At 39.8% G+C, this 24894-nt stretch overlaps 1 protein-coding gene across 2 annotated transcripts in view; it reads right to left on the bottom strand.

The window, feature by feature from the left end:
* The window catches only part of LOC105477148 (protein serine kinase H2), a 94706-nt gene extending 77421 nt beyond the window's left edge, over positions 1–17285 (bottom strand). For both annotated transcript variants that reach the window (XR_011606916.1, XM_011733525.3), the window contains exons 1-2: positions 16386–17285; positions 10548–11214 (exon numbers count right to left, since the gene is read on the bottom strand). Coding sequence is in view for 1 of the 2 variants with exons in the window: in XM_011733525.3 (XP_011731827.2) it covers positions 10548–11214; positions 16386–16570 (852 nt within the window). In the remaining variant the exon portion in view is untranslated. The remainder of the gene's footprint in view (positions 1–10547; positions 11215–16385) is intronic.
* Between the last annotated feature and the right edge of the window lie 7609 nt (positions 17286–24894).

Below are 24894 nucleotides of genomic sequence, written 5' to 3'. Positions count from 1 at the left end.
AATCATTATTAAAAATACTTATTAGGACCAGGAGTGGTGGCTCATGCCAGAAATCCCAGCATTTTGGAAGGCCGAGGTAGAAGGACCACTTGAGCCCAAGAGTTCAAGACCAACCTGGGTAACACAGTGAGACATTGTCTCTACAATAAATACAAAAATTAGTTTAGTGTGGTGACGCGCACCTCTAGTCTCAGCTTCTCTGGAGGCTGAGGTGGCAGGGTCACTTAAGCCCAGGAGGTTGAGGCTGCAGTGAACTGTGATCATACCACAGTAACCAGCCTGGGTGACAGAGCAAGACCCTGTCTCAAAATACAAAGAAACAAAAAGTATTAAAAAGCTAAACACTATACACACATACACACACACAACATAGACCCAGTCCCTAAAATTCTAGATGCAAACCTTTGAATTTAAGATTGTAATTAATGTTGCAATTTGCTAAATATAGAGCTCTTGAAGTATAGGGTACTTATCAGTGGATTTCATTAAATAATTTTTTAAAAGCTACAAATATCTCTATTTTTAAAAAATAAATAAATAGGCTATCCTTCAATTCCTTGCACTAGAAGAACTCATTGTCGCATTTATCTCCACAAAAATCCTAAGTTTTATTAAAAATTTCTACTCGTGACAACCTTCTGATGAATTTTCCTTCCTTCTTTGAACATTAGTGTATGGTCTTTGTAGAATTTAACTCAAGGCTTTGCAAATAAATGTTACGTAGGCCGGGCGCGGTGGCTCAAGCCTGTAATCCCAGCACTTTGGGAGGCTGAGACGGGCGGATCACAAGGTCAGGAGATCGAGACCATCCTGGCTAACACGGTGAAACCCCGTCTCTACTAAAAAAATACAAAAAACTAGCCGGGCGAGGTGGCGGGCGCCTGTAGTCCCAGCTACTCGGGAGGCTGAGGCAGGAGAATGGCGTAAACCCGGGAGGCGGAGCTTGCAGTGAGCTGAGATCCGGCCACTGCACTCCAGCCTGGGCGATAAAGCAAGACTCCGTCTCAAAAAAAAAAAAAAAAAAAAAGTTACGTAAATATGCCCCAAACTGATTACTCTGCATGACTGTGTTAGTAGTAGACACGGCAAAAATTACTCTTCCACCTCTCAGGGAGCAGAAGATTCCATACATCATTTTTGTCATAGATATTTAATATTTTTATTTCTTTATTTCTCAATCTACAAAGCAGATTTTTAATGCTTTATCTTGCCAAAAATGAAACTGCAGAAGGAAAAGCGTTGACTAATTATGTCAGAATGCTCTGTCTGCTGGGGCATTTGTAAACTCTGGGAAGAGTGAATACATACTCACAAGTCATAGGTACCATTTAATTTTAAAATGGAAAGTTAATTAATCTTACACTAGGCTCATAAAGAGGATATTTTTGTGCGTGAAGGGGTTCTGCTTTGAGAGAAGGAATGCTTCCATTTCTTTACTCATAAGGAAAACACTAAATTTAAGTAAAATTGGGGACAGTTGCAGTTTTTTGAGCACCTACTATTTTTCAAAGCACCAGAAGTTAACAAGAGGGGTGTTCCATTTTCTCCAAAGAAAAAACAACACAAGAGTGGCCAAAATAATTTTTTTAAAAATTGGCCTTTGAATCCCAAATCAACAGATGACTCATTCTTCTATGCATAATATACATTTATTATTCATAACTAGTGCTTATAGTATAAACATATAGAATAATGTGTTTATTATTTATAACTAGTTCTTGCAGTATAAAGCTAATAAAATATAATATAAACATAGTATTAATATTAAGTCAGTTTCTGGAAACTTTACTCAAATAGTTCCTTTCCTCTCAACTCTGTGAATTCCACTGATGATACCAAGGTCAAGATGCAACCTAATCAAGGAAGCAGACAGCATAGTTACGTTTATACTCTAATCACTAATGCAAGGTGAAATCTACACAGTCAAAACAAAATGCACCACCATCATTTCCCTTCCTAGAAACGTTATTGTCTGTGATTGAGTTTAAGAGATGAAGGTTTATATCCATTCAGTTTAAGGCAAGTCAGCGAAGAGACGAAGAAAGTGATAGAGCAGAAAATGAATTTACTTTCGTAAGATTTAAAACCACTAAAATTATTTTCTATAAAATAACTTTTAAAGTAAAAATATCATTAAAAACTGTTAAGCACCACATTTTTTGGTGAGCATAAGTACTTAGGAACTAAATCATAGGAATGGGAAACAAATTACAGGAATTAAGGCTTAGCAGACCTATCTGAAATATGGTAGAGTATTCATTCCAAGAACTCTAGTCATGATGGAAAGAGAATTAAAATACTGAAGGTTCTGCTTTTGTTTCCTTTTTTCCTACTTAATAACCTGAATGGAGAACAAGAGAATAAGAGAAATTGGTGGAAAAAAGGAGACAGAACAAAATTGGGATCATGGCTGATGAAAATGAGCTTAATCAATCAGACATGTTACTTCTAAAAGAGAATATCAGCAAAAGTTTTTCCTAACAGTGTGAGAATCATAGATGAACCTAAGTAGATAGGGACCATTTTCTATCAATATCCATGTGGGATTTTAAAATATATATACATATATATGTTTTTAGGCCAGGTACTGTGGTTCACATCTGTAATCCCAGCAACTCAGGAGGTCAAGGCAGAAGGATCACTTGAGACCAAGAGTTCAGGACCAGCCTGGGCAATATAATGAGGCCCTATCTCTGCAAAACATTTTTTTTTTTTTTAAATGAGCTGTGCATGGCACATACCTGTAGTTCCAGCTACTCTGAAAGCAGAGGTGAGAAGATTGCTTGAGCACAGGGAATTTGGGGTTGCAGTGAGCTATGATCACGCCACTGCACTCCAGCCTGCTGGGTGACAGAGTGAGACCTTGTCTCTCAAAAAAGAAAAAAATGTTTTTAATACCACTGTCTGTCCTTGTCAGCTGGCTAATATGGTTGTAAGACTCCTTTTTAAAAAATCAGTGTATTGCTCACCAAAAAAACATGACTGTGATACAGTGGAATATAATTAGACAATAATATATGATTCACAACTCATTGATGAGAATTCTTGTAATTAATCATTAATATTAAAATTCTAACACCAACCTTTCTTCACTATTCCATGTAAAAGATTTAAAAGGTGCACTTGATAAATGAAGTTTGTACTGCAGAAAAAAGCCATAAAACTAATCACTTACTTATGCAAAATTCAAACTTTCAGTCCCAGTCTCCCAAGTTAATAGTAACAATAACAAAAATAATGAACATATATATAGCACTAACTCTGTACATAGTAGCATGTGAAAATAGTCTCAGCACCTAAATCTATTAGCTCAATTGATCTTCACAACAACCCTGTTAGGTAGGTGCCACCATGATTACCATTTCACAAATGCAGAAACTGAGATACAGAAAATTTTTTAATGTCCAAAGTTATAGAGTTAGTAAATTGCAGAGCTGGTAATGGAATCCAGCCAGTCTTGTTCCAGATCATGGATTTTTTTTGTTTGTTTGGTTTGTTTGTTGTTGTTCTTGTTTAGAGAGAAGGTCTCACTCTGTTATCCAGAAGACTAGAGTGCAGTGGTGTGATCATAGCTCGCTGCAGCCATGATCCTCTTGACTCAGCCTCTCAAGTGGCTAGGACTATAGGCACATGCCACCATGCCCACCTAATTTTAAAAAAATGTTTTTTGTGGAGATGGGGTCTTGTTATGTTGCCCAGGCTGGCCTTGAACTCTTGGGCTCAAGTGATCCTCTCACCTCAGCCTCCCAAAGCACTGGGATTATAAATATGAGCCACCATGCCTGGCCCAGATTGTGTTCTTTATTATATTACATAGTTTTTCAAAATACTTATATCAATATGCATGCATGTACAAACACACACACACACACACACACACACACACTCACATATGCATGCATCTGAGCTCTAAAGTTTTTTGTTTGTTTGTTTTTATTTTTGTTTTTGTGTTTTTGAGAAAGAGTCTCACTCTGTCACCAGGCTGGAGTGCAGTGTCTGGAGTGCAGTGGCACAATCTTGGCTTACTGCATCCTCCGCCTCCTGGGTTGGAGCAATTCTCCTGCCTCAGCTTCCTGAGTAGCTAGGATTACAGGTACACGCCATCACACCCAGCTAATTTTTGTATTTTTAGTAGAGACGAGGTTTCACCATGTTGGCCAGGATGGTCTCGATCTCTTGACCTCGTGATCTGCTCGCCTCGGCCTCCCAAAGTGCTGGGATTACAGGCATAAGCCACTGCTCCTGGCCTAAAGTTTTTACATTTTACTAGTTAGTGTATTCCCTTATATGCTTTTGCATATATTCTGCCTATTTGGAATCTTCTTCCTTCCAGAAATTCCTACCCTTCCTCCAAGATAGCACAAATGTGGCCCTTTTCCTGGACCCTGACCCAATTTTCCTAAGAAATGATAGATTTTCTTCCATTGCCCCTGTGAACTTTGAGGCTTTGTTCCCACTTGTATTAAAGCACTTGTAGTAGAAGAGATACATAATCATACTTGATCTCTCAGCCAAGACCATCAGGCTCCTAAAAGCAGAGACACTGAGCAATTTTTATGGGGTTATTCCCAGAGCTGAACAAAATTTCTGGCACGAGGAAGGCCTGACCAGAAGGAAGGGGTGAGGACCACATAAACATGTCTTCAAATGGTCTCCATGATGAGTCCTTTACTTAGTGTCTCAAGCACGAGCTCTGCCACCATCCAAGAGCCATTGTGATGGCACTGGCAATCAAGCAGATAAATGAAGGCTTTCCTTGCACACTGGGGAGGAAATCTTTGCTCTCTTCCATCCCTTCTCCACCATCTGCTGTACCTGTCTACCCTGGCTGCTCCTCCAGCATTGCAGAAAGCAACTAGAAAAGGGAAAGCCCACGCCTACCCTGCAAAACCCAGTGAATAGGGTAAATGTAGCCTTTCAGACCATCTACATGTTCCAGAATGGATCTAATACATTCAGCAATTAAAGATGTTAATTATCTAATAATCTACCTAACTATAAGTCAGAAATTCTAGGCTGTGTTCAAAACAGTTATATTTGAGATACATTTACTCATGCAGTTATAAATCAGAAACTTTTAATACTTTTCAAAAGCAATTTATTTGTAATTGAATGCATTCTCCATGCTTATTCCGTTTAGATGTCTTATTGAACACACAGAGAAAATATGGCAGTATCTCAGCCTTTAAGGAGCTTATAATGTCTTAAAGCAACAACCTATAGCAACCAGATTAAATTAGAACAAATGAAATTAATTGTAATTCTAAACGGTATTCGGAAAAGGGAAAGAACGACAGAAGTGGAATGACCATTGCAGATTTCATGAAAAAGAATATATTTCAAAACAAAATCCAAAAAAGTTAAACATTAGTATTTTGGCTAATTTTTACTTATATATGGGTGGAGCTAGAGTATGGCTCTGTTAGATACTAGTATAATATTTAGTATTTATATTAAACACATCACTCCCCTTCACCATAAGAGGTATACCACATAAATCTCTGGAAGTTTTCATCCAATTTATTTTATTTCATTTATTTATTTATTTGAGACAGGGTTTCACTCTGTCACCCAGGCTGGAGTGCAGTGTTGCAATCTTAGCTTACTGCAACCTAGACCTCCCAGGCTCAAGCAATCTGCCCCTCTCAGTCTCCAGAATAGCTGGGACTACAGGCACACATCACTATGCCTGGCTAACTTTTTGTATTTTTTGTAGAGATAATGTTTTGCCGTGTTGCCCAGGCAGGTCTAGAACTCCTGAGCTCAAGCAATCCGCCTGCTTTGGCCTCCCAAAGTTTTGGGGTTACAGGTGTGCACCACAATGCCTGACCTATTTAATTTGATTTTTATACCTGAATTCTGGGAAAAATAAGTGATTTATACATGTGTCATATCTGGAATTTCAGTTATAGGCAAAAGAAAACCTTTTTTAAAATTGTGAATTATTACTTTACAGTTCTGCAAATCAGAAGTCTAAAATGGGTCTTATGGGCTAGCATCAAACTGTCACCAGAGCTGTGTTCCTTCCAGAGGCTCTAGGAGAAAATGCATTCCTTGCTTTTTCCAGCTCCTAGAGACTGTCCTTATTCCTTACCTCATGACCCCTCTCTCCACCTTCAAAGGCACATCACTTCAACCTGTTTCCATAGTCATATCTCTTCTCTCTAGCTTTGACCCACTTGTCTCCGTACTATAAAGAAACTTGTGACCATGTTGGGCCTCCCAGATTATCCAGAATAATCTCCCAATCTCAAGAGTTTTAACTTAATCACATCTACAAATTCTCTTTTACCACATAAGGTAACAGTCACAGGTTCTGGGTATTAGGGCGTGGACATTTTGGTGGGCCATTATTCTGTCTACCACATCTATGCTTCCAGACTTGATGATATGGGAAACCAAAATATATCCACCAAAATATACTTCTTTGGCATATTTTGAGATGGCTCTTTAGAGGGGCTGCAGACACAGCAATGACTGTCCTTTTGTGGAGAAGATTTGCATCTGTAGAGGAAATCTACATTAGCAAAGTAAACAGTGGATGTAAACAGGATTTCTCTGAGACCCCTTATCAGCCTTATCCTGAACTAGGAAAGATTCACTCATAGGAAATATCTGACACTATTAAAGCTCCAACAGGGAAACTGTCACCACTGGATTCCATCTATTCTTTCTGAGAGCTGCTACCTGAGAGACATCATCTGCAAAACAAGACAGCCGTTGCTCACCATGCCTTTGCTCCCCTCTCCCTCCCACAACCTGTCTCCAGACTCCAATTCTCTATTCCATTCTGTACAGTATAAAAACTTCACGCATTTGGCCCTTCTTTAAGTCTCATCTTTTGTGTGGCTCCTGTGCACAGAAATAAATTTGCATACATCTTCTCCTGTTAATCTGCCTATTGTCAGTTGGTCTTATAGATTCAAATTATATTCAGAAGAAAGGGAAGGAAAATTCTCTTTACCCTACAATGGTCACCTGGTTTTAAATAAAATCAGTACAATTAGCAATTACTAGATTGGCAATAGATGTTAAATATACAATAATATGATGACAAATGAAAACATGATGATATTTTCTGAGTCTACCAATATATGATTCTTTGGTATTATGGACTGAGTATTTTATTCTCTCAAAATTATCTGTTGAGCCCTAACCCCCAGTGTGGCTATATTTGGAGATGAGGTCTCCAAGTAATTAAGCCACCAAGCCTGTGGTATTTTATTATGGCAGCCTGCGCTGACTAAGACACTTTGTGATATCAAAAGAAATGTTAATATGCTGGACATGAGTTCCTGACAGACATGGGGAAGAAAATGAAGATAATCTAAATCCAGAACTTTATTACAAGCAGCCACACTCCTCTGTGGTGTATGCTGTTAGTACTCTGGGGCTATAGGCAGGCATTTCCTCAAGAAACAGAGGGTGCCTTGCAATTCCCACTCTGGAGATGCTGTCAGTGCTTCATCTAGACGCTGGGCCTGTCTTTCCTGTATGCATGCACACACCCCTCTTCTTAAGTGCTTTGCTTCTAAAACTCAGCCCCCTGCTCTTTTTCAGCAGTCTGCCCCGGGGCTCATGGAGTCACTTTGCCTTGACCTCAGAGGGCCTGAGAATTTACCACCATTACCAACCCCAGTGACCAACAGATAGGTGTGGTGTGAAAACCCTCCCATTAGCCTCTGGACAATGCTGAGAAGTATTAATATCTCCCCTGCTGAATAAGGCCTACCCTCTGTGGCCTTGGCCTCTTTGCCTTTCTTGTCCTGCTCCCCTCACTCCCCTATCTGTCTCCCCTAGAGTCTCTCCACAATAAATCACTTGCACATGAATCCTCTTCTCAGAGTTGCTTCTGGGGATACTGACCTTAGGAACTCTCTGAATTAAACCTAACAAAAGGACTTTGTAACAGACAATATTGTATGTTGTTTATTATTCTTTCACATTAAAAAATAATTATAATATCTAGTCCAAATATGGCCTCCATGAACCATAACCCCAATATCACACTCTGTGTAGTTCCCCCCAACACTGAATCATGGCTGGCCTAGGACTCAGTAACCACAGAATGACGCAGACATGGATCTGTGCTATTTTCAAGTTTAGCCTTGAAGAGGACTGGCAACTTCCATAGCTCCCTATTGGAATATCCCCTTCCCTCAGCTGTCATGTAAAAAATCTGGCTGCCCTGCTGGAGAAAGCATATACAGAAACCCGTGGAGGAAAAGAGAGCCAAAGATGCATAGAGAGAATGAGAGACAAAGTCCTAGGAGTCCCAGTGATCTAGTTGAACCCAGATTCCAGCCATCCCCACCAAGATGCCAGACATTTGAGTGGGACCCTCATGGATATTCCATCCCAGTCATGCCCCCAGATGACTGCAGTCCCACCCAACATCATGTGGTACAGAAGAGTCACAAGCTGAGCCTCGTCAACCACAGGTTCATGGGTCATAAAAAGGTGATGATTGTTTTAAGCCACTAGGTTTGTGGATGATTTGTTATGCAGTGGCAGATAAAACCAAAACAGAAATGTGTATTCTTTGTAAACAAAACAAAAACAGAAATACAAAGATACTCAAGCTATAAAGAAAATCAAAATGATCCAAATCTCCATACCAGGAGAAAAGCCCTGTAAACATTCTATTGTATCTCCTCCTAGCCTTTTCCCATGCAAACATTTTCCCACATGAATGTGATCATAGTGTATACACAGTTTATATCCTGCTTTTATTCCACTTGGCAGTATATTGTGAAAATTTTCCAATGTCATTACAATTTTAAAATGTGCATAAATTGGGGACTATCATACTCTATCATATGGATGTTCCATAATTTATTCAAACATTCTCTCAGGACTCTTTTTAATTTTTTACTTTTGTAAATACAGTTCGGGTTAGTACTCTTATAGTGAAACTTTTGCTGCATCTGGGATTACTTAGATTTTTACAAGTTGAATTATCAGATCAAAATACATAAGTTTTTTAAAGTTCTTAATATGGTTTGGCTCTGTGTCCCCACCCAAATCTCATCTCAAATTGTAATCCCTGTAGTCCCCATGTGTCAGGAGGGGAACTAAGTGGAGGTAATTGGATCATGGGGCAGTTTCCCCCATGTTATTCTCATGATAGTGAGTGAGTTCTCACGAGATCTGATGGTTTTATAAAGGGCTCTTTCCTCTTCTCTTATCTCTCCTGTTGCCATGTGAGAAGGTCCAAGCTTGCTTCCCCTTTGCCTTCCGTCATGATTGTAAATTTCCTGAGGTCTCCCCAGCCATGCAGAACTGTGAGACAACTAAACTTTTTTTTTAATGTAAATTACCCAGTCTTGGATGTTTCTTTACAGTAGTGTGAAAACGGACTAATACAGTTCTAGATACATGTTTTCAAACTACTTTCCAAGAAACCTGTGACAATTTGTCCTCTACTAGTACTTAGTGAGAGAGCTATTCTCTCAGTACCCTTCGCAGCCATGAGTAGAATTTAGTTGTTTTCTGTTTTATCTTTATGAATTTGAAAGACAAATAAAAAGACATTTTTGTGTTCATTTGCATTTCTTTGGTCATTAGTGAGGCTGGACATTTTTCAGACTTTTAATAATCAATGGTATTGCATTGTCTGTGAATTTTTCCCATCCTTTCCTACTTCCTTGTGTAAATTTTAGTTCTCATTTATCAATTTATATGAGTTTGCAAAAACCTATACATGTACCATAAGGCACTAAAGGTCTGTCAGAATGTAGAAAACATTATATTTAAATTTGTTATTTAACTTTAATTTTGCTCAAAGATGTTGCTGTAGATATACATGCTACGTTTTAAGTAGGTATAAGCAAATATCAGTATTTTTCTTTATGAGAAATTAAAAGTCAAATAAATTTGCTCATCTACTGCACATGAACTGAATTTCCTATTTTGTCAGGCTTCCCACACACAAGCATTGGCAACTTTCCTTCCCTACCCAAAACAACAAAAAGTTAACACGTTCATGAACATTGGGAGTTTCAAGTTTAATCAGTGGATAAATATTTTACACAAGCTGTGAGGTTAAACATTTCGCTGAGAAAACACTTCATCACAAAAAGGGCTTGGATCATCAAGATTTAAGGCAGAAAAATCTCTCGCCAAACACCCAAGCGTCATGCTGAGCTTCTGTGAACACATTAGTCTAGTCAGCCAGCTCCGGCTCTGCACAGACTGGAGAAAAAATACTGCAGAGAAACTCATTTATCTACTTGATTGTCAGTGTCATGTGCTAACCACAGGCAGCTAGTAATGGAGGCCCTTGCTATCTTGAGTCAAATGGCTCTTAGTCAGGGGCGATTTTGCCCCACAGGGGACATTTAACAATGTCTGGAGACATTTGGGGGGTCCCACAACTGGGGGAGGTGCATTACTGGTATTTGGAGTAGAGGCCAGGGATGCTGCTAAACATCCTACAGCACACAGGACAACCCCAATAAAGAATCCAGTCTTAAATGTCAAAAGTGGCAAGGTGGAGAAACCCCACTCTAAACCAACACCATAGAAATAAAATAATGCTCTCTTACCTCTCCTGTATAATTATATTTGCCTTTCAGAATCTTCCTGTAAAGCCTTGTCTGATTTTCATCTTCAAAAGGCAGGAATCCGCTAAGTAAAACATATGTGATCACACCAAGAGCCCACATGTCCACTGCACTGGTATAAGGCTTCCTTAGCAAAACCTCAGGAGCTATGTACTCTGGGGTCCCACAGAGTGTCTTCATTGTCCAGTCACCGCTTTTGTTCCCAGAGTGTGCCAAACCAAAATCTGTAATTAAAATTTTTGACTCTGCACCTGGATGATAGTATAAGAGGTTTTCGGGCTTTAGGTTCCTATGAGTTATTCGCAGCGCGTGCAAATACCTAATCCCATCAGCAACCATCCGGAGGATCCTGACAGCATCCCGCTCTGTAAAGGATCCCTGAGCAATGAGTCGATCAAAGAGCTCCCCTCCGGTAGCCAGCTCCATTACCATGTAAACTCGATCCTCAGCCTCAAAGATCTCCATGAGCTGGACAATGTAATGATGGCTAACCCGCCGCAGGACGCTCAGCTCAGACACACACGATTCTCTACCTTCTCTCTCTCTGGTTTCCATCACTTTTATTGCAAAAGGTTTCTTGGTGATCTTCTGCTCTACCCTGACAACCCTGCTGAAACTACCTGTCCCAATAAGAGCTTTGATATCATATCTGTTGGGAAGAAAAAACAAACATGTTATCCCCAGAAGTGATGATTCTCAAAATTACGTAAGTCCATGCTTTATATCATTTTTTCTATCCTTCTATTCCTCCCATCGGATTTCTTTGCTAATTATTACTTGTGTTTATTATTTTTGAAAGTTGCCCCAAATCCTGTATCGAAATGGAAGAAAATGCTATAAAGGTAATTTGTTGGTAGAAAGACAATCTTAAATACAATAACTACCATTTATTATACAGTTATTATATACCAACAATTTTTAAAAATCTTATCCGTACTAAAACCCTGCTGGGTAATATAATGATATCCCCCTTTTTCAAATAAGGAAATTCAGACTTAAAAAGAAGTTAAATGAGTTCTCAAGGCCCCCCAGATTATGGTTGGAATGGATGGGATTCAAATCCAGCCCCTTCAAATGCATTTTACAAAAACTGTTTCAAGAATGTTAAGACCCCCTTCTACTAATTTCTTCCCTTCCTCTAGCCCTTGTTTTTATCATTCTTCAACAACAAACAAATCAAGTGGGGGAGAATACAGTAGAAGCTTACTCCTGTTTATAATTTCTCAAAAGACAGAGGATCCCATATCAGGAGACAGAGAATAAATAAACAGTGTGTTTCTTTGTGTTGCTTGGCTGTGAGCTCAGCCCCAGGCTCGTCTTGTACACAGTAGCTGTTACTAAGGAAGAAGTAAATGCAGCTGTGCTATTATAAGAGCAGGTTTCAGCAGTCTGGTGGGAGTAGTGCTATGGCCACCTTGCAGCCAGTAGTTTCTCACAGTCTCCCTCCATCCCCATTCCCGCGCTTGGAATCTCTAGGCAGTGAAGAGAATTTTAACATGGAATGTATGTCAATAATCTGTAAACCAATTATCCCACAAAAAGGCCAAGAACACCCTTTTACCTATGTAACAAATCTGCACATCCTGCACATGTATCCCTGAACTTAAAATAAAAGTTGAAGGAAAAAAAGGCCTGGACGTCAGCTCAGATTTCAAATGCTAGGGATCTTAAGCTTTAATTATCTGTGTAAACCTCTATTAAAATTTAAGAATCTGGCCAGGCACGGTGACTCATTGTGCAATCCCAGCACTTTGGGAGGCCGAGATGGCAGGATTGCTCGAGCCTAGATGTTTGAGACCAACCTGAGCAACAAAGTGAGAACCCTTCTCTATAACAAATTTAAAAATTAGCCAATCATGATGCACAGCTATAGCCCCAGCTACTCGGGGGACTGAGGCAGGAGGATCCTTTGAGCCCAGGAATTTGAGGTTGCAGTGGCCTGTGACCAGACCATTGCACTCCAGCCTGGGTGACAGAGTGATACTTCTGTCTCAAAAATTAAAAAGAAAAAAATTAAAAAGGAATCCTATCAAATTTAGCCCTCTACCTCATATTTAAGATGTGTCGAGAAAATGCTAGACTTAAAATCATTATTTTATAGCTGGAAAGAATATTAAAGTTGGGTATTTAATCCAACTTCTTGTTTTACCAATGAGGAAATTTAAAGAACACATTAGCCAATCGTTGCAGAGTCAGGATTAGAACACAGGTCTCCTTTCTTTTCTTTTTTCTTTTTCTTTTCTTTTTTTTTTTTTTTTTTTTTTTTTTTTTTTTTTGAGATGGAGTCTTGCTCTGTCACCCAAGCTGGAGTACAGTGGCATGATCTTGGCTCACTGCAACCTCTGCCTCCTGGGTTCAAGTGATTCTCCTGTCTCAGCCTCCTGAGTAGCTGGGATTACAGGTGCACTCCACCTTGCCCAGCTAATTTTTGTATTTTTTTTAGATTAGAGATGGGGTTTCACCTTGTTGGCCAGGCTGGTCTTGCACTCCTGACCTGAAGTGATCTGCCCACCTCAGCCTCCCAAAGTGTTGGGATTACAGATGTGAGCCACTGTGCCCAGACTTCATTTTAATAAAACCTCTCCTAGCTAAGGATGACAGAGAATGGAATGTACTCAGGGAGCACCCAGGGAGAAGGCACATTTTTATACCACATATTCAATACTAAAGATTCAAATACAAATACTAAACTATTCTTTAAATAGTCTTACTTCTTTTATTGAGCTTATTTTTCCTGTAACTTTTTTTTTCTTTGCCTTCTTGTTTGTTCTTTATATTCCTGTGTGTATTGAATAAAAATGACATTTGGCTGTACCAGATTACAGAAAACAGCTTTGTTCTCCACAGAGCACTTAATTTTCTGGCCAATTACCTTATCAAAACAGATAGCAATTTAGTAATCTTAAATAGATTCTTTCCCCTTTTCCCTTTCCATCTCTGCTTTTTTATTTACATGCATTCCCAGTGTGATTTTGAAGATAATCACAGGCATTTCAAATTCTATTGCTTTGCAGACCAACCAAGTTTTATATTACCTCTATTATGGATGAAAGCACTCTGCAAATGCTAATTTATCGCCATGCCCTCAAAGCTGCCACCAAACTCATTTGTTCACAGAATTAATCATATCAAACAAACTACCATTTCTGAGAACTACACTCTTTTGCTCAAATAAAGGAAGCTTTTTTCAATACTGTTAAGGGGCCTTCATATTTCCAATATTTGAAAAATTGCTAGTAATTTGGCATTGGAGGAAACAGTACACTTTAAGCCAAGATTTAGAGTGGTGGAAGTAAATGCTTCAGATTGTTATTCAATTTGTCCCATAACAAATTCTTACAGCTGCAGCCTTGCTCATGAGTCCTCAACAGCCATGAACGGTGACCATCTTTATGATTTGCGTGGTTATACCTTGTAAAGTGCCTAGCACAGAGAAGTAGCAATAAACATTGAACAAAAGAATCATTCACTGAATACATATTATTCCTGAATCATCATATATATATTGAAAATATTAAGTAAAAATCACATCAAGCAGGGAAGAATGCCTCTATAAGGTCTTTTCATTTCCTTCACTTTTACCCCTCCACTCTCTTAAAAGAGTAGCCTCAAAGTCAGTTTATAGGTGGGGCTATTTTGTATCATTCCAGAGACTACATAAATTGGAAATATTACTTTAACCTCAGTTGCTATTATACAAACTGGGAATTTTTGAACATAAAGATTTGAAACAAGAAAATAATAATAATGTCACAATCTGCTTGAGAGAAACAATTGTAATAAACTCCCAACAAGAAAGTAAATATAGCCAGGCGCGGTGGCTCAAGCCTGTAATCCCAGCACTTTGGGAGGCTGAGACGGGCGGATCATGAGGTCAGGAGATCGAGACCATCCTGGCGAACACGGTGAAACCCCGTCTCTACTAAAAAAATACAAAAAACTAGCCGGGTGAGGTGGCGGGTGCCTGTAGTCCCAGCTACTTGGGAGGCCGAGGCAGGAGAATGGCGTAAACCCGGAGGCGGAGCTTACAGTGAGCTGAGATCCGGCCACTGCACTCCAGCCTGGGAGACAGAGCGAGACTCCGTCTCAAAAAAAAAAAAAAAAAAAAAAGAAAAAAAAGAAAGTAAATATACTCGTATTTAAATTCTATCATCTCTTTTCTGCAAAAGTTATAGATGGAATCACAATGGAGAAGAAAGATGACTGTGTTCTAGTCCCAATTCTACCATTAACTTGGACAAGTCATCACTTAACCTTTGGGAACTCAACTACTCATTGGTTGAAGATGAGCCTTGAGTTACAGTCTCTGAAGCCCTTGTAATGTTGAGATCCTCTACTTCTGTGATCCCTTTACACTCTATGGGGCTGGGTCTACCCGGGGATTGGGAATGAGGAGGGTGGATGAAGACTAGATCAGACTAGCATCAACTCTCTGACTGCAAATGACCAGAGATGCTATTTAACCAATTCAGTCTTGACAAGACCCTGTACCTACTCAGATTCAGTTCAGTCATATTAGTCAGTTTTATTCTTCTCTAAACTTAGCAGCCACTGGACTAATCCTCCAGGAGTCATTAAAAGTTCTCAAAGAGCCAGGAAATGGCTCTGCATAGATTCTGGACAGAGCACTGTGATGAAGTGAGTGTGCAATTCTAGGACCAGAAGTGCCTTGGGAAGCCAGCTGAGCCACCCATTATCGTGTGCCCCCAAACACACAGAGGAGAAGGGGATTCTGTGATTTACTTGGTCAAAATGTCCAACATGTCCAACATGGTACACTCTGAGGAGGCCAACCAACTTGCAATCTTCTACATAGCGAGGGCTTATTTGTACTTCATGAAGACAGTAATCAGCATTGCACTAATGTCTACAGGAGGACTGGTGCCACGCACTGTGCAGCATAATTTGCATGTATTACTTTAATTATGCTGCCAACAGTCTTATGAGATAGATACTCCCATTTTACAGAGGCAGAAACTAAGGAAGGAAAAAAGCTCAGGAATAGTCGAAATGGTACATGATAGAAGAGATAGAACTGGACCTTAAGCCTGGCTGACTCAAAGGCGTGTCTCTAGTTCACTCACTGTAATCCCAATTTTTAGAATTTAGTGGAAGATCCTTCACACACCAGGTCTGGTAGGACCCAGCCCCAGGATATTGGTGGCAAAGCTGTCTTCTGCCACAGACGCTGGAGGTTGGTAGGCAGTCCTCTCACAGCCCCACACCCCACCTCTGAAGACAGGAATTCTTTCCCTTGTTTGCTGCTGCTCCTGCTCTCTTTTTTCCCATCCTCTGAACTCCCTGCTCAGAGATGTCAAAGATAAATTGTACTGGGCACTTATGGAACACAGCAAAGAAGTCTTATCCTAGACTATTGCAATAGGGGTCAAGGCTTCTGCAACAGAGGAAAGGAAATGGACGCCTTTGAAAGAAAAGGCAAGAAAGTTTTTAAGCGCTGGGGTGAGCTAGTGGAAAAGAATGGGGGAAGGTTAGGGAGAGGTGGTCAATGAGATCTGTGTTTGCTACCTGGCCCTAATGGAAGTTAGGCTCCTACCCTCCCACAGAGACTGGGAGACAGTGGCCCTGACTCTCTTGATGACTACATTTCAAAGGGATGGCTCCCAGGTGCTTGAAAAGGACACTCTTGGGTTGTAGAAGATTTACATCTTAAAAGGGCAGAGAAGGGTAGATCAGTGGTCTATCATCCGAAAGAACCCTGTCCAAAATTGAGTCAAGCTGAAGGAAACCTTGAGGCGGTCTTGGCCAGGGATTTTTCTTTGTCAGCCCAGTCCCAGGCCAGTTCCTCACGTGGCGCTTTACCTGGCAAGGACCCGGGGGTCGAACTTGGCTCGGAAGCGAGCCACCTGTATCCTCTGCGCCGCCTGGGCCGCCGCCTCGGGCCGTGGCCCCGCACCTCCGACGCCGGCTTGACTTTGACCTTCGTGCTTGGCCCAGGCCAGCGCTGGCGGCCCCGGGACCACCTTCCTGCTGGCGCCGCACCCCATACCCGCAACACGACCGGCGCTCGCAGGACCCGGGGACTCGGGAAGCAGCCAGCTCTGTTCCTCCGCCCTTTATCCCAGAGCAGCTGCGAGGGGCGGCACACTCGGAAAGAAACCCCACTGGGGGGTCGTGGTCAGGCGGACAGCCCTCAGGATACCCGCTGACGACCGAGATGCCTGGAGCATCGCTGGTCACCGTCTGTGTGTGTAATCTGACGTGATGAAAGCAAAGTCAACCGGCAGGCAGAGCCTGCGCCTAATTCTCTGGGCTTCACTTTCTGCATCTCTAACCTGAGGAAGTGAACATATACAGTTATACGATTCTATAAAGGATATCGTCCCTCTAAAGAACTTTTCGCTGAGCTCATATTCGGATGACATGAACAATTAAAATTCTAAGAGCTTATAATATTTAAAGTAGAACTTCACTGCCTTCTATTGCATTAAACAGTTGACAAAGGCCTGTGTCTGGCCCTCGTGACCATCTTACGGGTAATCCATCTAAGACAGAAAAACTTAGGGCCACAATAGATGTTTAGAACCCAGACGAACACCCTAAGCAAATACAAGGAGAAAACCTGTGTGTGTGTGTGTGTGTGTGTATATATATGTATGTGTATATATATGTGTGTGTATATATAAATATATATCGTAACTTTACATTTTCTATACATTTCATTCTTATATTATTTATATATATTATACATGTATGTGAATGTGTGTATATAAATTATACACACACAGTATTATACTTATAAATATTTATCATTTTGATAAAGGTATATTGATTATATCACTATATTGATTAGACCTCATTGACATTTGTCAATTATATTCATTCATACACACACACACACACACACACACACACACACACACACACACACAAAAATGATGTGTGGGAAATGAAATCCAGTCACGATCAAGCAAATCAAGATCACATGCCTCACAAGTTGTAGAACTGGAACTGGAGGCTGTTTCCTGATTTCCAGGCCAGTGCTACTTCAATTTGTGTAATTTCCTTTCTAATTTCATTTAATTTGTAGTTTGGTTTAACAAGGAATGTCTGTGATGAATAAAGTAGTCATGAATTTTCCCAGAGCTATATTTTGATGGAAAATTTAAAATATGGCTTGCATATAGCTGAGGGAAAATTAGTTCATCCTGCAAAGAGAGCATAACTACCAAATAATGGACTTTTCTTCCTAAAGAACCCTCAGAATTTTCCAACTACTAAGAAACAAGGAAACAAGGTTTATTTTAAGCAGGTAAACAACTCGTTCTTACATGTCTTGAGCTTTTGAATTAATTTGCAGAATAGGCTATTGATTAGGCTGGAGCAAAAGCAATTGTGTTTTTGCCATTAAAAGTAAAGGCAAGGCCAGGCATAGTGGCTCACACCTGTAATCCCAGCACTTTGGGAGGCCGAGGCAGGTGGATCACCTGAGGTCAGGAGATCTAGACCACCCTGACCAACATGGTGAAACTCCATCTCTACAAAAAATACAAACACTGGCTGGACCTGGTGGTGCGTGCCTGTAGACCCAGCTACTTGAGAGGCTGAGGAAGGAGAACTGCTTGAACCTGGGAGGCAAAGGTTGCAGTGAGTTGAGATCCCGTCACTGCATTCCAGCCTGGGTGACAAAGCGAGACTCCATGTCAAAAATAAATAAATAAATAAATAAATAAATAAATAAATAAAGGCAAAAGCTGCAATTACTTTTGCATCAACCTAATAGTATAAACAGAATGGAAGACAGAAACAAAGGGAACAAACTGAAGTCAGATGTTAAGGTACTGCTCAGGAAAAAACCAAAATGCGTTCCTCAGAGAGCCTGTTGTAAGGATGGTTTGCATAAGGATCGCACAGCATATAGGAAGCGTCGACTATAAAACCTAAACCTGGGCAGCAGTGAAGCCACCAGACACAGTCCCTCCGCCTGTCTGCCTTCTTCCAGCAATGAGGGCCTTCACAGTAGCCTGCGGAAGCCTCTTCTGTGCTGGCTGTGGCTGGCCGCACAGCAGAGAAAGCTTTGTCACAAGCCTCCCGCTAAGCCTAAACCGTGTTTCTTGAAAACTGGAAAACACAGTCGCTGATTGTAAAGCCCTTTAAAAATGAACACATTAATAGAACCACTGATTAGTTCTCTTTTGGAAAGCCCCAACTATTAACTAGAAGTGTTGTTGATGTAAATACTTTGCCTGGAGACAAAATGTAAGTACCTGTGCACTTGAAAGTTTTACTTTCAAGGACTTCCACTAAGCTCTGAGATGTTAAAATGGTCATAAGTATATCCTTTTAATATGACTAGTCTCAGAAAGAATAATTCATAAAGTAACGTATAGAAAAATATCCAAATACATAGACTCTCCTGCATGTATTTCTCTTTATTGTGTACAATTGCTCGATTATATGGAGACCACGCAAGCATTGTTTGGGACCATTTGCTATTCACCCATTAATTAACTCTTCATAGTTCTTTAAATTATATATTTAACTTAATTAAAGTAATAAAATGTTAAAATAGCTCTAGACTTAGACTTAAGGCCAGCTTTAAATGAAGCTTTATTTTTATATCAACGTGTTTAGTGCTTACAAGTGGCTACCTGTGACACTTAAAGCAACTTAATAAATGGAAATGGTCCTGTGACATGGTATTTATTATAAAGAGTAATTAGATTGGACCTCCTTTTTAACAACAACAAAAAAATCATACTTCAACTGCCATTTATTTCTCAAAAGTCACAAATTCTTACTAGTCAACTGTAACTTTCCTAATAATGTGTAATATATAGCTCCCGTCACCTGATGCCAGATTCTACTCTACACGAAGTTTTTAAAAAGAAGAATTAGGAGGACACAAAGAATTAAATTCAGAATGTGTCCTGGACTATCGAGATTCTGAAACTATAGCAGCTTCCTAGAATAACTCTCTGACTTACATTTCATACAGCGATTTAATTAAGTGGCTTGGTTTATGAGAGATATTCTTCACAAAGTATAATCCAACCCCTAAAGAGTATTCCACTGGAAGGATTTAAGGAACTATGCCAAATCAAAAAATAATTGCAGATTTAGACTAACATTTAGACAAAACTCACTTCTTTCTTTGATGAACAATATTGATGGAAAATATGGAAAAGAATACAATCATGATATTCTGTCATCAGTTTTTATCATACTCCAGTAACATAAAGAGTACACAACAAGTAACTAGGGATACCCTAAGGAAGTGATACACTGGGAAGCCCTACAATACTATACCCCCCTTTACCTTACAGCTAAAAAGATAGAACCTTCGTTTTTAACAGGTAAAATGAAGAACTTGCTTCATTTAGACATTAGTTCTGCTTGAAATAGCTTCAATGTTGTTGCTTTTCAAGTTTTATGTCTCTTTAGACCCCCCCCTACTGGGATTAATTTTCTCTAAAGTGATCTCCTGCCTTAAACATCAGTTTGAAGGCATACAGCTTATCAGCTGCCTTTTCCCCAAGGTGTAGGATCTGTGTTTATAATGACAACTGGCATGGGGCTCTTTTAAGCCAATTTCACATACACCATGACGTGTGAAACCAACAATGCAAAGCTACTCTCACAGTTTTCTTCCCATAAACAAATAATAACGAGCCTCTGAGTAGGATGGCTTTGTGTGAAACTCGGAGATAGTGAGCGCTTTCCTGCCACTCTGCCAAACTATTTTGCACTATCACAACACCTTACAAAAACAGGACTTGAATAAGTCAGACAAGTCAGTCATAATTTTTGAATTACTGGGAGTATTTTTCTGTCACTACACTAATGAATAATTCATGTTAACTTGCATATCTTTATATTTAGCACCAAAGAAAGAATATTTGGCTTTTTCAAGTTTTATAAATTTTGTCTTAAAACTACAAAAAAAAAATTAGTATATAGTAATAAGTGATAGAAAAAAATCTCTACTGTCCAGTAAAAACACAAATTTCATTTTGTTATAGTAGTGACTCAAAGAAGTCTCCAGGCACAACAGGAAATTAAGTTTTCTTATTTTAGTGTATAAATTTAAAAAGATAAAGTGATAGAGTATTTCACTGTTTTGCTGATTTGCCTAAAGGATTTCTGCCTTTTCAAGTTGGCAATTCGCATCCAAAACCTTCAAAAATGATGGCTAGAAATATGTTTAGTTACATGATAAAACAGTTACAATATGTTGCAAGGTAAAAAAAAAAAAAAAAGCCTACAGAGCATGATCTCATTTTTAAAAGTCACTGATAAAATAAGTTCCTATGATGAGGAATGGAGGTCTCCAGCTGACAGAGAGCAAAGAACTGAGGCTTGCTGACAACTATGGGCGTGATCCTAGGAACTGATTCTCAACCTCAGCCAAGCCTTGAGACTACTGCAGCTCTGGCCGGCAGCCTGATGGCAACCTCCTGAGACAGCTCTGAGAAGAGAATTTCCAGGTTCAAGTCCTGGTATACCACTTACCAGTTCTGTGACCTTAGGAAAGATATTTAACCTCTCTGTCTTCTCAGTTTTCTTATCTGTGAAATTGAAATAATAGTAACACAAATGTCATAGGGTTGTTGGGAATCATTTAATTCTTTTACTCTGTATTTGTTATTTTTTACAGACTATATCTCTTTCTGTCACCCAGGCTGGAGTGCAATGATATGATCACAGCTCACCACAGCATTGACCTCCGGGCTCAGGGTTCAAGCAATTTTCCCACCTCAGCCTCCTGAGTACCTGGAACTACAGGTGCACATCACTACACCTGGCTGATTTTTTTTTCTTTTCTTTTTTTTTTTTTTTTTGATACAGACAATGTCTTTTTTTTCTTTTGATATAGACAATGTCTCAAAAATAAATAAAGAAATGGCTTCAAGGTGTTGCATTAGTCATCTATTGCTGCATAACAAATTTCCCCAAAATTTTACAGTTTTAAAACAACAAGCATTTGTTTTCTCACATTTTCTGAAGATTGAGTATCTGAGAGGGTAGATCTGGCTCAGGATTTCAGGAGGAAGGTTGGAGCCAAGCTGTCTGATGAGGCTATAGTCATCACAAGGCTTGACAGGAACTGAATCCCCTTCCAAGTGCATGCACGTGACTGTCAGCAGGCCTCAGTTCCCAGCTGGCTGTTGGCAGAAGGCTTCCACTCCTCACCACGTGGGCTTCTCAATAGGCTGCCTGAGTGTCCTTGCAGCATGACAGCTGGCGTCCCCCACAGCCAGTGAGGAGTGTGAGTGTGCCTGAGCAAATGAGCAGGAGAACATGCAAACAGAAGCTTCGGTCTCTCCTAACTCAATCTCAGAAGTGGCATGCCATCACTTTTGCCACATGATATTGGTCACGCAGAGCAACTCTTGTTAATATGAGAGGAAACTCCGCAGGGGTGTGGCTACCAGGAGGTGGGGATTTGGAGAAGCCGTCATGGAGGCTGGCTTCTACTGTCATGGAACTGGGACTGAAGAGTGAAATTTCACTACAGAGATAATTTTTTTTTTTTTTTTTAGAAAGGATCTCACTACATTGGTCAGGCTAGTCTCCAACTCCTGGGCTCAAGTGATCCTCCTGCCTCAGCCTCCCAAAGTGCTGGGATTATAGGCTTCAGCAACCACACTCAAAGAGGAATTTTGAAAGTCAAAGATAAATCTAGAGATGAACACTATGTTTAGGAAATTGCAGACTGTCTGTCACTGGAGCTGTTTAAGCAGCCTGGGCATCTCTTGGCGTTGCTGAGGAAAAGGATACTCAAGCACAAGGGTGATTGGACTTGAACCTTCAGATCCCTTCCAAGCCTGGGCTTCTATGACTTTTTCTTTCATGTGGTCAACTCTAATCATAACTAGGTAGTAAGCCTCTTGGAAACCTGAATCTTTGTGTCCACCCAAGTATTCCAAACAAAGAATGATCTCTATACATTTTTTTATTATACTTTAAGTTCTGGGGTACATGAGCAGAACGTGCAGTTTTATTACATAGATATATACGTGCCATGGTGGTTTGCTGCACCCATCAACCCATCACCTATGTTAGGTATTTCTCCTAATGTTATCCCTCCCCAGCCTCCCAATCCCTGACAGACATCAGTTTGTGATGTTCCCCTCCCTGTGCCCATATGTTCTCATTGTTCAACTCCCACTTATGAGTGAGAACATGCGCTATTTTGTTTTCTATTCCTGTGTTAGTTTTCTGAAAGTGATGGCTTCCAGTTTCATCCATGTCCCTACAAAGTACATGAACTCATCCTTTTTCATGGCAGCATAGTATTCCACAGTGTATACGTGCCACATTTTCTTTATCCAGTCTACTATTGATGGACATTTGGGTTGGTTCCAAGTCTTTGCTATTGTGAATGGTGCCACAGTAAACATATGTGTAAATGTGTCTTTATGGAAGAAGGATTTATAATCCTTTGGGTATATACCCAGTAATGGGATTGCTAGGTCAAATGGTATTTCTAGTTCTAGATCCTTGAGAAATCACCACACTTTCTTCCACAATGGTTGAACTAATTTACATGCCCACCAACAATGTAAAAGCATCCCTATTTCTCCACATCCTCTCCAGCATCTGTTGTTTCCTGACTTTTTAATGATTGCCCTTCTAACTGGTGTCAGATGGTATCTTACTGTGGTTTTGATTTGCATTTCTCTGATGACCAGTGATGATGACCATTTTTTCACATGTCTGTTGGCTGCGTAAATATCTTCTTTTGAGAAGTGTCTGTTCGTATCCTTTGCCCACTTTTTGATGTGGTTGGTTGTTTTTTTTCTTTAAATTTCTTTCAGTTCCTTATAGATTCTGGATATTAGCCCTTTGTCCAATGGATAGATTACAAAAATTTTCTCCCATACTGTAGGTTGCCTGTTCACTCTGAAGATAGTTTCTAAAGAGCAGAAGCTCTTTAGTTTAACTGGATTCCATTTGTCAATTTTGGTTTTTGTTGCCGTTGCTTTTGGTGTTTTAGACATGAAGTCTTTGCCCATGCCTATGTCCTGAATGGTATTGCCCAGGTTTTCTTCTAGGACTTTTATGGTCCTAGGACTTACGTTTAAGTCTTTGATCCATCTTGAGTTGATTTTTGTATAAGGTGTAAGGAAGGGGTCCAGGTTCAGTTTTCTGCATATGGCTATTCAGTTTTCCCAACACCATTTATTAAATAGGCAATCTTTTACTCATTGCTTGTTTGTGTCAGGTTTGTCAAAGATCAGATGGTTGTAGATGTGTGGTGTTATTTCTGAGGCCTCTGTTGGGTTCCATTGGTCTATATATCCGTTTTGGTACCAGTACTATGCTGTTTTGGTTACTGTAGCCTTGTAGTACAGTTTGAAGGAAAATTTATAGCACTAAATGCCCACAAGAGAAAGAAGGAAAGATCTAAAATTGATACCTTAACATTAAAATTAAAAGAACTAGAGAAGCAACAGCAAACAAATTCAAAATCTAGCAAAAGACAAGAAATAACTAAGATCAGAGCAGAACTGAAAGAATTAGAGACATGAAAAAACCCTCAAAAAATCAATGAATCCAGGAGCTAGTTTTTTGAAAAGATCAACAAAGTAGATAGACTGCTAGCCAGACTAATAAAGAAGAAAAGAGGGAAGAATCAAATAGATGGAATAAAAAATGATATAGGGGAGATTACCACTGATCACACAGAAATGCAAACTACCATCAAAGAATACTATAAACACCTCTATGCAAATAAACTAGAAAATCTAGAAGAAATGGATAAATTCCTGGACACATAGACCTTCCCAAGTCTAAACCAGGAAGAAGTCGAATCACTGAATAAACCAATAACAAGTTCTGAAATTAAGGCAGCAATTAATAGCTTACCAACCGAAAAAAGTCCAGGACCAGACGGACTCACAGCTGAATTCTACCAGAAGTACAAAGAGGAGCTGGTACCATTCCTTCTGAAACTATTCCAAACAATAGAAAAAGAGGGAATCCTCCCTAACTCATTTTATGAGGCTAGCATCATCCTGATACCAAAACCTGGCAGAGACACAACAAAAAAAAGAAAATTTCAGGCCAATATCCCTGATGAACATTGATGCGAAAATCCTCAATAAAATACTGGCAAACTAAATCCAGCAGCACATCAAAAAGCTTATCCACCATGATCAAGTGGGCTTCATCCCTGGGATGCAAGGCTGATTCAACATACACAAATCAATAAACATAATCCATCACATAAACAGAACCAATGACAAAAACCACATTAGTATCTCAATAGATGCAGAAAAGGCCTTCGACAAAATTCAACACCCCTTCATGCTAAAAACTCTCAATAAACTAGGTATCGATGGAACTTATCTCAAAATAATAAGAG

The sequence above is a fragment of the Macaca nemestrina genome, chromosome 8 (genome assembly GCF_043159975.1).
Source record: "Macaca nemestrina isolate mMacNem1 chromosome 8, mMacNem.hap1, whole genome shotgun sequence".
Classification (NCBI taxonomy): Eukaryota; Metazoa; Chordata; class Mammalia; order Primates; family Cercopithecidae; genus Macaca; species Macaca nemestrina.
The sequence above is the reverse complement of the archived record's forward strand: the minus strand, read 5'-3'. Positions and strand labels throughout refer to the sequence as shown.